This window comes from Eptatretus burgeri, chromosome 1, assembly GCF_056783735.1.
Source record: "Eptatretus burgeri isolate ZD-2024b chromosome 1, Ebu_testis_v1, whole genome shotgun sequence".
Taxonomy (NCBI): Eukaryota; Metazoa; Chordata; class Myxini; order Myxiniformes; family Myxinidae; genus Eptatretus; species Eptatretus burgeri.
This window is the reverse complement of record NC_140961.1, coordinates 67,483,831-67,499,279: the sequence shown is the minus strand read 5'-3', so window position 1 is coordinate 67,499,279 and position 15,449 is coordinate 67,483,831. Positions and strand designations below refer to the sequence as shown.

The window sequence follows — 15,449 nt, the reverse complement described above, 5'->3', positions numbered from 1 at the left end:
TTGCATTTCCATGCAATCTCACAATAAAGGAAATGGCACGGAGTTTAAACCGCAAGATAAACGGTCTCGTAAACGGTTCCTCTTCGGGAATATTTCCGTCCATGAACAGACCGAACGGGTGCCAACAACCACTGCCCCCCACCCTTCATCAAAAGGTACACCCGAGAGACGTCCATAAAGCATCACTACCACCCAAAGGAAGCGACCTGCACTTACTGATCGCATAAAATTTTGACAAGTTCACATGAACACCAGTCTTAGGCAGCTGTTTGTAACAGGTTAATATGAAATTTAACCAGGTTAATTTAACCAGGTTAATATGAAACTCGAGGGAAAAAACAAACAAACAAAAAAACAATCCCTGATTTAAAGGCAAAGAGACCATGAAGAAAAACCTCAACTGGAAAAAAAGAAGGCAATTCCAAAATGTAGGTTTAATATTGTACCGACAATGCAGTTGTTTTGCTACAAGAGTAAAAAGCTCTTTCTGTACAAAAGTAAAAGCAAACGTTGGATGTGAAAGTCACCAGGACTATTCACAACGCAAACTACACATGATGGTTCAACTTCATTTTCACATTGGAGTGATAATCCCTTTGACAGGAGCAACAGCAACCTTCCTCACTCACAGCAACAAAAGGATTTAATACCAGCTTTGGTCCCACACATATTAAGGGCATCGATATATGAATATATAAATATCCATACACATACATACATACATACATACATACATACACATGAAAAGGCAAGCACATGTGTGAAAGGGAAGGGGCAAAGGTTAGAGTCAAATGTTTTGGGTAAAATACTGTGCGAGGTATCGCGCCCATGTTATCAACTCTTGCATCGAGTGGAGACCGTTGCAAACATTACTACGATAAACGCTTCTCGGAACCATGCCACAAAGCGGAGTCTTCGCCTGAGTTTAAGGCAAAGTCGAAAGGGGTCGACCCGGAGAATTCCAAAGGTTAGAAAATTAATGATAAAAACCGCAAGAGTTTCATTTTCCCTCACTCCACCTATGAAGCACGAAACCTGGGCAGAAAGCGAGAGAAGCTTATCAGTGCAGGAGCAGCAGTGCGGGTTGGATCCCGGCCATGCTGCAGGAGAAACCAACTAATTAGGTAAACGTTACATTCCCTTTCTTGGGTCAAATCAAACGATAGGTTTGATTGCTGGCGAAATAATGATGTACACCAAAAAGTGAGTGAGATTAAGTCACGGTGAGCTCTCCGTTTCTTCAACGCCAGTGATTCTGAAAATAAATGAACACAAGGTTGAGTTCCTGATGGATTTGATGGCATCATACTAACGCTGAAAGGTGCAAGCAGTTCTTGACTAGAGCCAGCCAAGATGCAGAACCGACAGCGTCACCTGCCGTTCGAAGGAACGCACTCGATTCCTCCGGCACCTGTTACATTACATTGAAAAGTGACGACGACGTCCTCATGTGGATTCTGCTCTGAGAGATGGCAGTGAAATTCAGAGAACCGTCAGCGATCTGAAATCATCGTTTGAAGCAGAATGTAATGCACAGCGATAAACTAGCTCCACAAACGATCAGATCGACCACGGCGTGGCAAACATTCTCGGCAATTGGTAGAAATCACAAACAAGAAGTTAAGTTCTGAACAAAATATTGGAATAATTTATGCTGAAATACAAGCTTGAGCAGCCGAACAGCACAAGGCTCCACTACTAAAGGCACACGTCGGTAAATCTAGGAACGATAAGTACGTTTGGCATCACATGACACTCAGCGTGATGACAGAATAAGGCATGGCATGGAAATTTTAATGGCACGAGGCGTAGCGTGGCGTGGCTTGAGCATGCTTATTTTAGTCGCTGGTCACCAGAGACGTGCTTAGCAATCCTCACGGACAGCCCTCCCTTCGAGTTCATCTTCCTTTTCACAAATATACTGATATGACCTCGTGTCAACACTGGGACAAGGACAGTGTGCACCGCAGAAAATGGAATGAGAACAATGGCGACGCCTTTGTCAGTCCGTCCATGCTCGGATCACGGTAAATTCCACATCGACCTTCTGCACGTTGTCGTTTCCAAATATTAAAGTTGGTTTTTGATAATGGACTTGAAAGGCGGACAGAGACAACAGGGAGCGAAGGAATGGAGAACAGTTCGGAGATTAGCCAAAACAAGGCACAAATTTTAAAAAAGCAGATTGAGCAAGCCAAAAGGCAGGTGAGTTGGTTTGTAGTTGGATATCTGGAATGTCAGGAGCCAGCATCCTGTGGGCACCAGTCTGTATCAGGGTAGAGAATGCAGTGCAGAGATAAAAACCTACATGGAGTGGGGTGGGTGGAAGGAAAGAAGGTGGTATAAATAGTGTGTATTCATAAAGACAGAGCAATGGACAACACAACCTCTCTTCAGACAATGACAATTGACGAAGAGCCATTAAATTATACAAAATGGTAATTTCAATTCCTAATAATATAAGTATCGGAGCCAACACGCTCATGGTTTTCCACTTGCACTTGGAGCTGTAACAAAGAGGTGCATTCATTTGCAGTATAATGGGCACCAAGGATTTGTAAGACCTGTTATCCAACCCTGCAATGCCACCAATATCAGCCACTCTCCTGAAGTAGCTTCAGAGCTGTGATATCTGTGCATCTTGTGTAAATGTCAAACCGAATGAAATCGCAAAAGAAAGGTTTTCTCCCAAAGTTGTTTTTAATCTCCTAATGTAGGTACAAAAAAGCAGAGCGAGCCCATTCCACGGCTCGAAGTCTGTCTGTTTATATTTATTTATTTAATTACTTCTTTAAAGTTTACGCTTATTGGCTAAGTGTGAGATATTAAGCACAATTGATTGGAGAAAATTGGGCCTGCAGCATTCTAATCTGAACTGCTGGATATTGGTGTGGGGAGCCCAGGTTCAAATACTTGGGTGAGGGTGTGGGGAAGGGGAGCAACAGGTGAAAAAAAACAACAACCTACATGACGCAAGCATCAACTTGTTCGGCTAATTCCCTTAAAACAAAAACACAATCTCCATTAAAAATAGATTTTGTTTTTTTGCTTTTATCGATGATTCACAATCGACCTCCAAGTTACTGTTTTATTATTGTCAGTTTTAACCACCACTTACAATATCCCTACAAGATGCAATCTTCAAAGACGTGGCAATTGCAATTAAAGGGAGGGAACATTTATGTCAGATAACTTTTATAACTATTGTATTCATATAAATTCGGAGTAGTTAAATTTCTTGTAAAACTGAGTCAAGTGGCCATGTAACCAACAAACCATTTCCTTTACAGCTGGTGGGAAAAGAGAATTACGCAAAAATAGAACCAACAAACACCAAAGGTCCGATCTACAGGCAAATGGTACAGGAATTTGATTCATGTTTCCTGTTAAATTGCATATTTTAAATGTGACCGACGTTGATAAAACTTGTATAAAGCTACCTTTCTGAGACATTGGTTGCAAGTCCTGTATGGAAGGCTGATTCTGCCTTGAAAAAGATTGGTACAGTTTTGCGTTATCAATCGGAGATGCCAATAAAAAGTGCACAAGAGGGGAAAAAAATCTAATAAAACTGCAATTCGACGGTGAGTTTACAAATCACACAGACAACGGGACAAATACAGAATATCAAATGATGAAGGCAACAATCTGACAAAGCATGATCTACAACACATATTTCATGTGAAGTTTTAGCTACAAATCAATCAATCAATAACACACACACACACACACACACACACACACACACACACACACACACACACACACACACACACACACACACACACACACACACACACACACACACACAATCTCTCCCTTTCACCATATGCAATGTCAGCACGCTGAGCGTCGCCTCACCGGGAAGGATCCTGTTCCACTGGGAAGACTCCACTGAGGTTTATGACGTTGCGCTTGTTTTCAAACGTGCCGTAGCTCAAGGTGACCTAACAGCAATGGTTATTGCACAAACAGACACAGGCACGTTAGAATTATCCACATTCAAAAATACACTTGCCTTTCACCGTGAGTCAGCAGATTGATTTATCCAGTTACAGGGCAAGGCACGTGATGGTGCACGGTTTAAAGGAGTCCATCACTCTGCTCAATGTTCCATTACGCATTGAATAGGTATGCCTTACAACTATTGGACACGGATCCCGGCATTACCGCGATGCAACAACCTATTGTACCCATCAGCGAGAGTGGGAAAACTGTTATGATCGAGTGCTCGGGCAGATTGAATAACAAAGGCAAGGTGACGACTTGGTTGGCTTCAGACAAACCAACTTGGTGGCAAGTCGACGCAACAGCCGGGGTCTGCTGATTTGCTATGGAGATAAGGGGCTGCAACTCAGTTTTTGCAGAAAACAGTTAAACTACAGTCTGGTTAGCCTTCTGCATTCTCCTTTTGTCCGTCGTATTAATTGACGTGCATTTCATGTGCTCCAAGTTTGAATCCTATGTCTTACATTCTTTCTTTTATATACCAAGCTCTACACAGAGCACTGGATTTGGAATTTATTCAAGGTGGCGGCAATAGTTCGCCGACTCTTCAAGAATGACACCGCGGGGTCTTTGAAGTCCACTAAATAATGCCGGCAGACAGGATGCCCAGTTTAACGTTCATCCGAGGGACAGCACACACATTGATGAATCACCTTGCCTGTGAAACACCAGGATAACAGTTTATAGCTGTGTCGGGATTCAAACTCAGGCTAAACAGCTTGGAGGTGAGTGTGTGTACCACTAGGTCATCCTGCCAGCCCTATGTCTACATTGATTTGTTTATATAAATAATAAATATTATCATCATCATTATCAACTGTTTTACATAAGATGTACAATCTTCTTCGTCAGACTTTATCAGTACGAGGGAAAATACATGCACGGCGAGACTTGACGAAGTCCATTGGTGCATGCAGCCAGCACTTACACCAGCAGAGGGTGATACGAGGCATGGCATCTTGGGGGATTTCTCATTGATCAATGGAAAATAATCAACCTCAGTAAAAAGCTGCATACCATAACCCTGACTGGACAAAAACAATTAGAAAAACCGAGCACCAGAATCGCCTTTTATTCCCCAAGTAAATCGATCCAAGCGAACACAACAACCCACTGTGGGTCAAATCCATGCTTCGTTATGGACCGACAAATGTAGAATGGGATACTTGTTATCGACGCGTCAAGTACTTGCTTTGTACACAGGTTCTTCTCAGGACAGTGGTGTTGTGGTGTAAAACCGACAGACCACTACTTCTTCCCTCAAGGTCAGTTTTGGATTACAGGAAACCTCAGATGTAGTACGCTCGCCTTTTAGTTGTTTAGTATGGGTTAGATTCCCGATCTCACTATAAACTATCACCCTGGTGTTTTGTCAATGAGCACGTTGTCCATTGACTTGGTCATTAAGATCGAGATCTATCTGCAAGCATTGGTTGAACAAATTTTTTAAATCCTGCCCAAACTATCAGGGTCAATGCCTCTCGTGTGGTGATGGTGGCTATTTGGTCCGTCACCTCCTCACGATCATGATACGGACAAGCTTTCTCTGCTTGCAGCATCGACCGTTGCAGGTTTAAGTTCGGAGTCATCTTAGGGGGGATCACAATCACGTACATTAAGAGCCGTTACGATCAAGTCACAATCACGATCAAGTTCGCTTGATGATATTTGGGCCGTTATCAATTATTTTTTTTATAACGGTCCACATATCAAAAATGATGGGCTTGGAAAATGTATTTGTAGTTGATAAACTCGTTTCACCTGCAGATGAGTCTGAACAATCAACTGCTCGTCGATGAGCGCTTCTAGCTGTGCTCAAGGTGGCATGACAAGACAGTGGTATGGGGTTAGGGCAACCTGATCTACCTGTTGTTAACATGATTGTGGAAGTAACAGGCAATTCCTGCGAGGCTAGAATTTTCACCAAACCATCTGGGCCACTGACAGAACAGTGGATGTACTCCTTTAGCTTGGTGTCTTTCTGTGAGCACTTTCTATGCTGTTACACAACACCCCCTCCCCTCCTCATCCTCCATCCCACCCCTCTCTAGCCACCATTTCCTCCTCACTTTCTTCTTCTGTTCTATTTCTTCTCCGCCACGCTCTGCGATCTACATCATCAGTGCCAGGCATGTTTTTTGCCTCACTTTTATTCTTTTGTACCGACAGCTACTCCGCATGCTATTTTCCACTACTATCGCACATCTTCTATTCAGTTGTATATCTACTGCAATTTTTGCTCCATTACAATCCTTGACAAAAGTCTTGTTCCCACCTTAATACATTATAACATGAGTTCCTTTACATCGACGTAGGAGGAGGCCATTAGCATAGTTTCCAACATTGAGAGAAGAAAAAGAGGGATGATGAAAAAAGATCCATGGTGCGAGGGATCAAAGTAAACGAGGGGGGGTTGGGAGGGGAGTAGAGGGTCTCGGAGGGGAGGGGGGTGGGAGTGACCACCTCCGTATGTAGGAAAATTTTGTAATTCTATTCTTAAAGTAGTACATTCTAAGACACTCTTTTATGCAAAATTAAAGCACAATAATCATGTTTTCTTGATGAATTTAGACCCGAAGGCTGACAGAAACCTTGTCACAACATGAAAATCTCTCAAAAACTTTGATGAGATGTGATTTTGTAAAAGTGGTATTTTCGCTATTATTGGGCAATAAAAGCAGTAAAGCGGTGGAGTTGGCAACGATGCATTAGGCCGAGCAAAGCCTGCACTATTATTACCGACAAATGGTTGTTTGTCCATGCTCCATCCTTTTAAAATGCTGGGCATCAAGCAACAAAGTAGCACATACCATTTTTAAAGTCTTTGGTATGACTCGGCCAGGGTTCGAATCGCCGACCTCCCACACTCAGAGCGGACTCTCCAACCATTACACCACCGAGTTTAATTAATAGATCAACAAATGAAGCCAATAAGCTCACAACACAAACAAACAGACATAAATGAATGCATGAGACGTTGAACAGGGAAGCTCAACACAACAGTTGTAGAGGCTAACCGCAGGTACGATCTCCTCATGTTGGGCTGAAATATCTCAGATGACACACGGTATCCCCTTTTTATATGCTGGGGCTAAGAGCCCCAGAATATGTTGCAATGGGAGTTTTATGAGAGGTATTTGTGTTTTTAGCAGCGTCTCGTGTAGCGAACGCTGCTCATAGAGAGCTTGGCGTTGTTGTTGTTGTTGTTGTTGTTGTTCTTCTTCTTCTTCTTCTTCTTCTTCTTGTGAAGACAAAACCTTAACCTCCAGGACTCAGCTCTTGTATGTACAAGATCTGGATCTCCTTAAACACTAAGCACTTGTACACATCCTCACATTGACGGTGCCTTTTGAGAGTGTCTATCATGAATTTTTAAATATATTCGGACATTTGCTTTAAAGTTTCGAAAAGTTCACGTTACTATTTAAAGATTATTCCATTTACAGTATTGTTATTTCGTAAATACACTATTTATTTCGTAAATACACTATATATCGTAAATACATTATGACGGGTCTCGCTATTGGCTTAATCAAGGCACGTGACGAAATATCGGAAGTTGTTGTTGTTTTTTGGCGTTTTTTTTTTTTTTTTTAGCCGACAAAACCTTTAGGACGCTGCTCTTGGACACATTTGTCCTTGTTCTTCAAAGGTTTGTGCTCAGTTCGGGTTTGTTGCTCAATTTACCGAATTGACATTATATGCATTGATTAAGTTGAGATAGGACAGCAAGAGCTGGTGGGGGGAACAACGTGTGTTTTGACATTTTGTTATATGTGTAAGAGGTTTGTGTTGAATTTAAAGGCAACTACACACTGCCATGTGCGACGTATTGTACCTGGTACAAGTTTCTCAACATGCAGAGTGCTTCCATCGGTACAAATTGCTTAGTTGACAGCATTGCAGGAAGGCTAAGAAATACCTACATATCGATGGGTACCTTGAAATCTCAATACACAACTGGAGTGTATTATTATATGTAAGTTTTATATGAATGTTCAGAGTGCATTATCATTGTCGCTGAGATCCTAACCAAAAATAAATTTTTATAAATCACATTTAATCCATACAAATCCTCAGGAGGAACATTTCACAATTATGACATCACAGGGCAACCGCAGAGACTGTAAAATCAGGAAGTTAAAAAGCCATGCCTAGCTATAAGCTAACTATATGTAATTATTGAGTGAATTTTTTTACAGCATTCTAAATTTATTACTGCATATAACATTGTCGTGTCCAGAGGGTTTGCTCCGACCTGGACGGATGGCCAAACAATTTCCCTTGGAGGCTTACAGCCAAGATCCTCAGAGATTATGGCATGCGTGGGAAAGAAACAGCAAGGCGCTTCACCAGGATGGAAGCATAAGGGACGCACAGCACAAGGGGGTTTATCTCGAACCCACAACAGATACACGGACACCAGCAAATTCAATAAATAATGATTTAATAAACAGAAAATCAAACAGTTATAATGGAAATAAATCAAGACGTGAGTTAACTTAAATCTAAATTCCTATTTGAGGCGCCTCTGCAGTAAGACACAAAAACGGATAAGGGGGAAAGATAAAGCAAAAGAAAAATCCCTCCTTTATTCTGGCACTTTGCTTTGAGTCCAGAAGTAATCATTTATGAGCTTTGGGTTCGAGCCGCATTGTTCTGCGTGGCAGGAAACCGCATCCAAAAATGGCGTCAAGCCGCTCTTATTGCGGGAAGAGTACGGGAGGTAATTTATGTGGATGGTCCCTTCATCAAGAGAGTCCACAAGGTGTCGTGAAAGTTCCTCTTCACGATTGGGGCAGTCGACGCCGCTCCTCTGCAGAATGCCGGGCTTGCTCACCTAGAATGGCACAACACGAGGCACCGAGGCACCTTTCACATGATGCAGCCCAACAGTCTATGACTAGCATCTTGTCCCATCATGGGGCAAATTCATAGTACGACACGAGAATTGTTTTGCTGTATTTTATCGTGTCTAAACATAACCAGCCAGTGAGAACCCCATACTCAATCGTGTCTTCCCACACTTGTGTCCTCCTCGTTCTCCTTTTCAGAACATCGATTCTGTCTCAATTCTCCAGTTTCTGCTGAACCTTCTGCCTCATCGCTTCTGTCTCTTCTCTGTGGTCGTGTTCTGTCCACTGATTCTATGCCATATGAGGTACACTCGCCACAAAAACAGTGCGACATTTTTCTCTCCTCACGCAACTGGAGGCTTCCCCGTTCTGGTCTCTAAATCCTCTTCCCTCTGACATCATGTCTATCAATCCTGGTTTCACCAGCTGTCACCCCTGGAGGCGGCGCTTTCTGCCTGCTTGGACATGCAGCTCAGTTGTCGTCGTTGTAAGGACGTGGTCCCTGTTTATTTTCGGTCTTGAATTACAAAAACATAGGAAAAAGTCACAGGGGGTAATCACGTACTGAGAGAACTTATCCTTAAACCCTACCTATTTTAACACAACAACACCCCCGTGTGGTAACAAGTGACACTAAAGCTCACAATTTCCCCACTGAATTTACATCGAGATGTCTCCTACACGTCCACGAACCAAGCAACTCGATACAATCCCATCTTTCCAAAGAAATTCCTCCATCTACTCCACAAACATAACACAGCCCCCTTCCTGGAACCGTAGCTCCTGCAAGGTTCAATGCAGGCATCACTATTCCAGCCTTATCCTAAGTGCAACTTGTCGCAGGTTGGTTGAGTCCATGACTGTCATCCACCCCTTCTAGGTTTTCTTCGCACCTTCCAATCCACCCCTGTGGATTCGTTGCTTTCAATCTCCCTGGATTCCATACCTTTGTTTGTTTTTTTAATTTGCTCATATTTTCCAAAATCTTGTCAACCAACATTGCTAATGTTTGGGTCAATTGTACACTTCAAGCACACCCTCAATGAGATGCCAAAGAACCAGGCCAGCCACAGCAACTGCGTCGCCAAACATTCTTGTGAGGGGCAGCAGGATCGATGCCTGCCCCTCCTCCAGGAACTGTTAGACCCAAATTTCCCTCATCTACTCCCAGAAGCCGGCATCCCCCTTCAGGATCTGGTAGACCTAATGTTCTCTCCTCCACTCCCAATCAATGTCAGTATCCTCCCCCAGGATCTGGTAAACCTTGAGTTCTTTCATCCAATCCCAATCGATGCCTGTATCCTCCTCCAGGAAAAACTGTGGGCACAGCTATAATCCAGGCAGACATTGCTACAGCCCAGTGGACCCAGTTAAAACTGTCTCTTTGGTGCGCCAGGCCGAGGGCGGAACAAGGCCATGACTGGCTGACCCACAACCAGCATGAGGATAACAACTCCCAGGCACACATGGACGCCGGCAACCGCATTCCACCATCCACGATAGACAAAAGCCAGACAAACATCCACTGTGGTTAATGCAAATGCCATCACCTGATCTTGGGCTGTTACGCTTGTCTGTTCGGCTCCCTGCGATGAGAGTTGGAGTGAGCTGAGATGTGTTCTGGCCCTATGCAGCTCTTGCTCCAGCTTCTCTGCTCGAATTCTCAGCTCTTCAACTTGCTCTCGCATTTGGCGGTATGCCTGCTCAAAGGCCTGCTCCTGTTCTTTCTGTTGGTATTTATCCTGGCTCCAACTTTCTTCCCACTGACATCTGTTCACCACTTCCTGGGCTTTGCTCTTGTAGGACTGCAGTTCAATATGCAATGCCCTGTTCTCCTGGTGTCAGCTCTCTATCAGCAGATCTTATTTATCGTGACCTTCCATAATTCTGGGTTCTGGAATCAAGAAAGATAAAGCAAAAGAAAAAAATCCCTTCTTTATTCTGGCACTTAGCTTTGGGTCCAGAAGTGATCTTTTATGAGCTTTGGGGCCGAGCCGCATTGTTCTGCGTGGCAGGAAACCGCATCCAAAAATGGCGTCAAGCCGCTCTCATTGCGGGAAGCGTACGGGAGGTAATTTATGCAGATGGTCCCTTTGTCAAGAGAACCTACAAGCTATTGTGAAAGTTCCTCTTCACGACTGGGGTGGTCGACGCCGCTCCAACGCAGAATGTCGGGCTGGCTCGCCCAGAATGGCACAACACGAGGCTTTGAGGCACGTCTCACACGATGCAGCCAACAGTCGATGACTAGCGTCTTGCCCTGTCATGCGGACAAATTCACAGCACGACATAAGAATTGTGTTGCTTTATTTCATTGTGTCTAGACGTAACCAGCCAGCGAGACCCCCTTAATCGATTGTGTCCTCCTACATTTGTGTCCTCCTCGTTCTCCTTTCAGAACACCGATCCTGTCTCAATCCTCCCATCTCCGCCAAACCTTCTGCCTCACTGACTTCTGTTTCTTCTCTCTGGTCGTGTTCCGACCACCGATTCAATCCCATACTTGGTCCACTCGCCACAAAACAGCGCAACCTATTTCTCTGCACATGCAATGGGAGGCTTCCCCTTTCTCTTCTGGATGCACTCTTGCTCTTCTTCCCTCTGATGTCACGCCCATCAATCCTCCACTCCGGGGGCGTGGTTTCACCAGCCGTCACCCCTGGGGGCGGGGCTTTCTGTCTACTCGGACGTGCAATCCGGTTGTTGTTTTAAGGACGTGATCCCTTTTATTGTCGGTCTTGAAATACAAAAACATAGGAAAAGGTCACAGGGAGTAATCACGTACTGGGAGAACTTATCCTTAAACCCAACCTAATTAAGCACAGCACCACCCCCCCATGCGGTAACAAGTAACACTTAAGCTCACAGTTTCCCTACGTAATTTACATCGAGATGTCTCCTACACGTCCACGGACCAAGCAACTCTATACAATCATATCTTTCCAATGAAATTCCTCCATCGACCCCATAAACATGACAATATTTTGCGACTTATCTTTCAATATTGATTGGAAGAATAAAAATAGTTTCTGACCTTTCAACGAGGAAACAGGTTTCATGATTGTAGATTGATGAGAAAAGAACTGCAGTCTGCTAGACGAGGACTCAGTGTGCATGGGCTGACCATAAATCCTTATAAGCTAAAGCTTTGCTAATTGGTATGCACGGAAGCCAGTATTCATCATGCACAAAGATAATGTTTCTCAGTTTCTTGAAGATGTTGCAATATTTTAAAAAAAGAAGTGACATTACGAAATGAGCTACATCATATTTTGTGTGAGTAAACACTTTCTGCATCTAGCTACATATTATGTACTCAAAATCGTGTTATGAGAAAGTCGTGTTGAGCTTTCAGCGCAGAAGTCAGAGAGTAAAAGTTTGTTTTGCTCAGACCTTGCACATCTTAGGTCAGCAGTTAACTGGTTATTAGGGTTCGAGAGTCTGTCTGTTTATGGTGAGAGTCTGCCTGTTTAGGGTTAGAGTCTGCCTATTAGAGGGTTAGAAAGACCGCTTGTTAGAGGGTTAGAGAGTCTGCCTGTTTCTCAAACAATAAGGGATAAAAGAACATCCAGAATCTACCTCCAAGCTGTTTTACAAAAAGAGCATTTTTTTCAGGGGAATACATTACTGTAAGTTTGTGAGATTCTGAGAAAAGCATCAATAATTCATATTGTATTGTACAAGTGCAAAAAGCCACCAAATTGGTGCAATATTCCCTTTTCAGACCTGTAATATTTCCCTTCCTTTCTGTAGTAATTGTACGACTGATTAGTTTCTGCAAAAATGCTTCACTGAAAAAAAGAAAATCTGCATAATTGCATGAGATTCATTTTGAGAGAGATGAGAGAGGATATAACAAGCAGGGAGAAAGAGAGAGACAGACAGACAGACGACAGACAGACAGACAGACAGACACCGAGACCGAGAGAGAATATTCCATTCTTATATGTAATAGTTTTTCACATGTGATATCAATGTTTTCTTCTCATGGTTGTGGATGAAGTACCCAATTTGTGCTGACAACCCTCAAACTAATGGCATGTGATTTCAGGATCAACGTGCCAGCCTTTACGATCAACATATCTTTTATTGTGCAATTTCAACATACTTATTTATCATTGCTACCATCCATAACAAAGCACAATCCTTTGTACTCCAATTATCAATACATCATTAACCAAAGCCCTGCCCCACTTTTCACTTCCCAGCTAAATCCAATTATTGCTTCCAAAGTCGTCAATAACCTGTCTGTGGAGCTCTGCAAGAGGGATCTGCTGCAGGTTCTCAAGATGCGAGTGGAAAAGGGCGCAAGGTGTAAGAGGGACACCCAACAGTGCCTCGGCAATGTAACCCACTGTGCAGTCGTCTGGCAGGCGAATGCGCTCCGCTGTGCTCATAAACACGCCTGAGCTGCAGCCACATTGTAGCAGTGGTGCCAAGCAATGAGGGAAAGGGAGGCGGGAGGGAAGTGGCACAGGAAAAAGGAGGGTGACAGGAAGCAAGAATGTTACCTTGTGCTTAGACAACACAGCCAAAAGGACTTGGGTAGCTGCTAATTAAATTTCCTTATCATCATCATCCATGTTTATTCTGTCTCACTTTCACACGAACCTTCATCCCTCTACTACCCTGTGCACAAATGCAACATCCTTTGGGTAATGCACATCTTGTGATCTTACAAGCCAAACACAATGTGCAAACAACAGACAACCATTGCTTATGGAGGTAAAACTTGAATGCTGCTGCAAGGAAAAGGAATAAATGTGGTGAAGGATGATATTAGGAATATGTGGAGGTTCGTATGCACCTTGCCCAGGGGGTCATTTTCAGCGCCAGGCCTCGACTCAGACAGAAACCAGCCCCTCCAGTAGCAAACCAGAAATTGACCGAGTGCTGTGAAGGGTACGGGACGGGTTTACGAGAAGAAAAACAAGGCTGAGCCGTGTGAGTTGAGTAAATGGAATGGCATTGGATAGAATTAGGGGCAAAAGGTCATGCTGCCATTTGCTTGACTCAATGTTTTTTGTTTGTTTGTTTTTTCCCCTTCCTGCATATGATATACCTTTTCATTCCTGTGCTTCCTTTATCATAAAAGCAACACTATGAACCCAAACAAAACAATAAAAATTGGCAGCAATTTCCTTGTATGTAATGCTGCACTCACACACACATAAAAAAAAATGCAACTAAAGTTCAACAACAAATTATAGGTTTTTAGACATATGTAAGTAAGTAATTATTATCGAGGGTGCTTAGGCACGAGATGAAGGCAAAGTCTGGCTGGCACCGGCCTAGCCAGACACCGCACTGTCTAAACTGCAATAAGGGGACACACTTTAGCGACTGCTGTGCCAAGCTGTGGACGACTTTGTCAGCAGCTTTTGTGCCGAGCATTGCGAGGCTGAAGAAAGCGCTGACTGCCTGTTCTCACTAATTTCGAGTGCTGAAAAAGCGTGGTTCGTCCCACAGAATTATCTTCTCACCCGAGTGGAGCTGCCACCCACTGCTCCCAGCTGCTGCGCCCACCGATTCCATTAGACGCCCAACAGCAAAGGGCATGAAAAAGGTCAAAATACATTGAGGGACCAATCTCGATGGTGTTACAGTCAGGAAGCATCAACAAAGTGATAAAATAAGGATTAAATTTTTTTAAACATTGACTTCATCAAGTGTCTGATTAAAGAGGATGATACAAATGGGGAAACATAACGCTTGAAAGTCAAACAAATGCAGTATTCCTCTAAGTGCCTCCATCGCATGAGCGTCGTCTAAGAGCGTACTGCAGTATTAGCATCGACAAATGAACACGCATGTGTTTGATACTTCCTCTTATAAATTGCTTGTGATCAGAATTGATCTGGTCTCTCATGGGTGCTGAGCATACACAACCCCAAATTAAGAGTACTGCTGAAGCGTGCAATGACATTAAGGGATATGGTCAAGACTGCTAGAACATCCTGCAAAACTGCATTTCTTTGATAGTAACCAAAAATAGCTTTGTAAAAGCAATTCATTTCTTCACGATCCAGAGCACATTGTCGCAGGCATTGACATTTCCTGGCTTGTCCACTTTGATTATCTGCAAAACTGCTTCTCCCAAAGATTGAAGGTACACGACTTTATGCGGCAAAGGTACTGCACCGACAAATACTGTTGCTAGTTATCTAGTATTGTCAAGTGGTGGCCAACTTCTGGTGACATTTACAATCAGATTTCTCCAAACATCCAAATCCTGGACTGCTTCCCGAAGCTCTGATCGAGACAGCTTGATTGAAGCCTTTACCCCATCCATCCAACACATACAAGGTCTGCTTCTTCCTATTCGTACTTTACCCATTCTCAGCAAGGTTGACATCTCCAGACCTTCGTTTTCTGCACACATGATGTGCCCAAAGTACGACAGTTTCTACTTTTGCATCAGTGCTTTGAATGTACATGGTGGTCTAATTTCTTCAAGCACTGATATGTTTGTTCTTCTTGCACTTCATGGATTTTTTAACATTCGTCTCCAACACCACATTTCAAAACTGTCAACCTTCTTACTTTTTTTTATTTTTCACTGTCCATGACTCACATCCATGCAAT

At 43.3% G+C, this 15,449-nt stretch overlaps 1 protein-coding gene across 4 annotated transcripts in view; it reads right to left on the bottom strand.

The window, feature by feature from the left end:
- Positions 1-415: 415 nt before the first annotated feature.
- Positions 416-15,449, bottom strand: part of LOC147034655 (beta-1,3-N-acetylglucosaminyltransferase lunatic fringe-like) — a 136,553-nt gene continuing 121,519 nt past the window's right edge. For 2 of the 4 annotated variants that reach the window (XM_085886893.1, XM_085886912.1), the window contains 4 exons: positions 13,672-13,757; positions 13,109-13,274; positions 3,862-3,947; positions 416-2,304 (listed from right to left, as the gene is read on the bottom strand). In XM_085886893.1, coding sequence (XP_085743019.1) covers positions 2,238-2,304; positions 3,862-3,947; positions 13,109-13,274; positions 13,672-13,757 — 405 coding nt within the window. In that variant the 3' untranslated portion in view covers positions 416-2,237. The other 2 variants (XM_085886882.1, XM_085886901.1) reach the window with 1 other exon arrangement.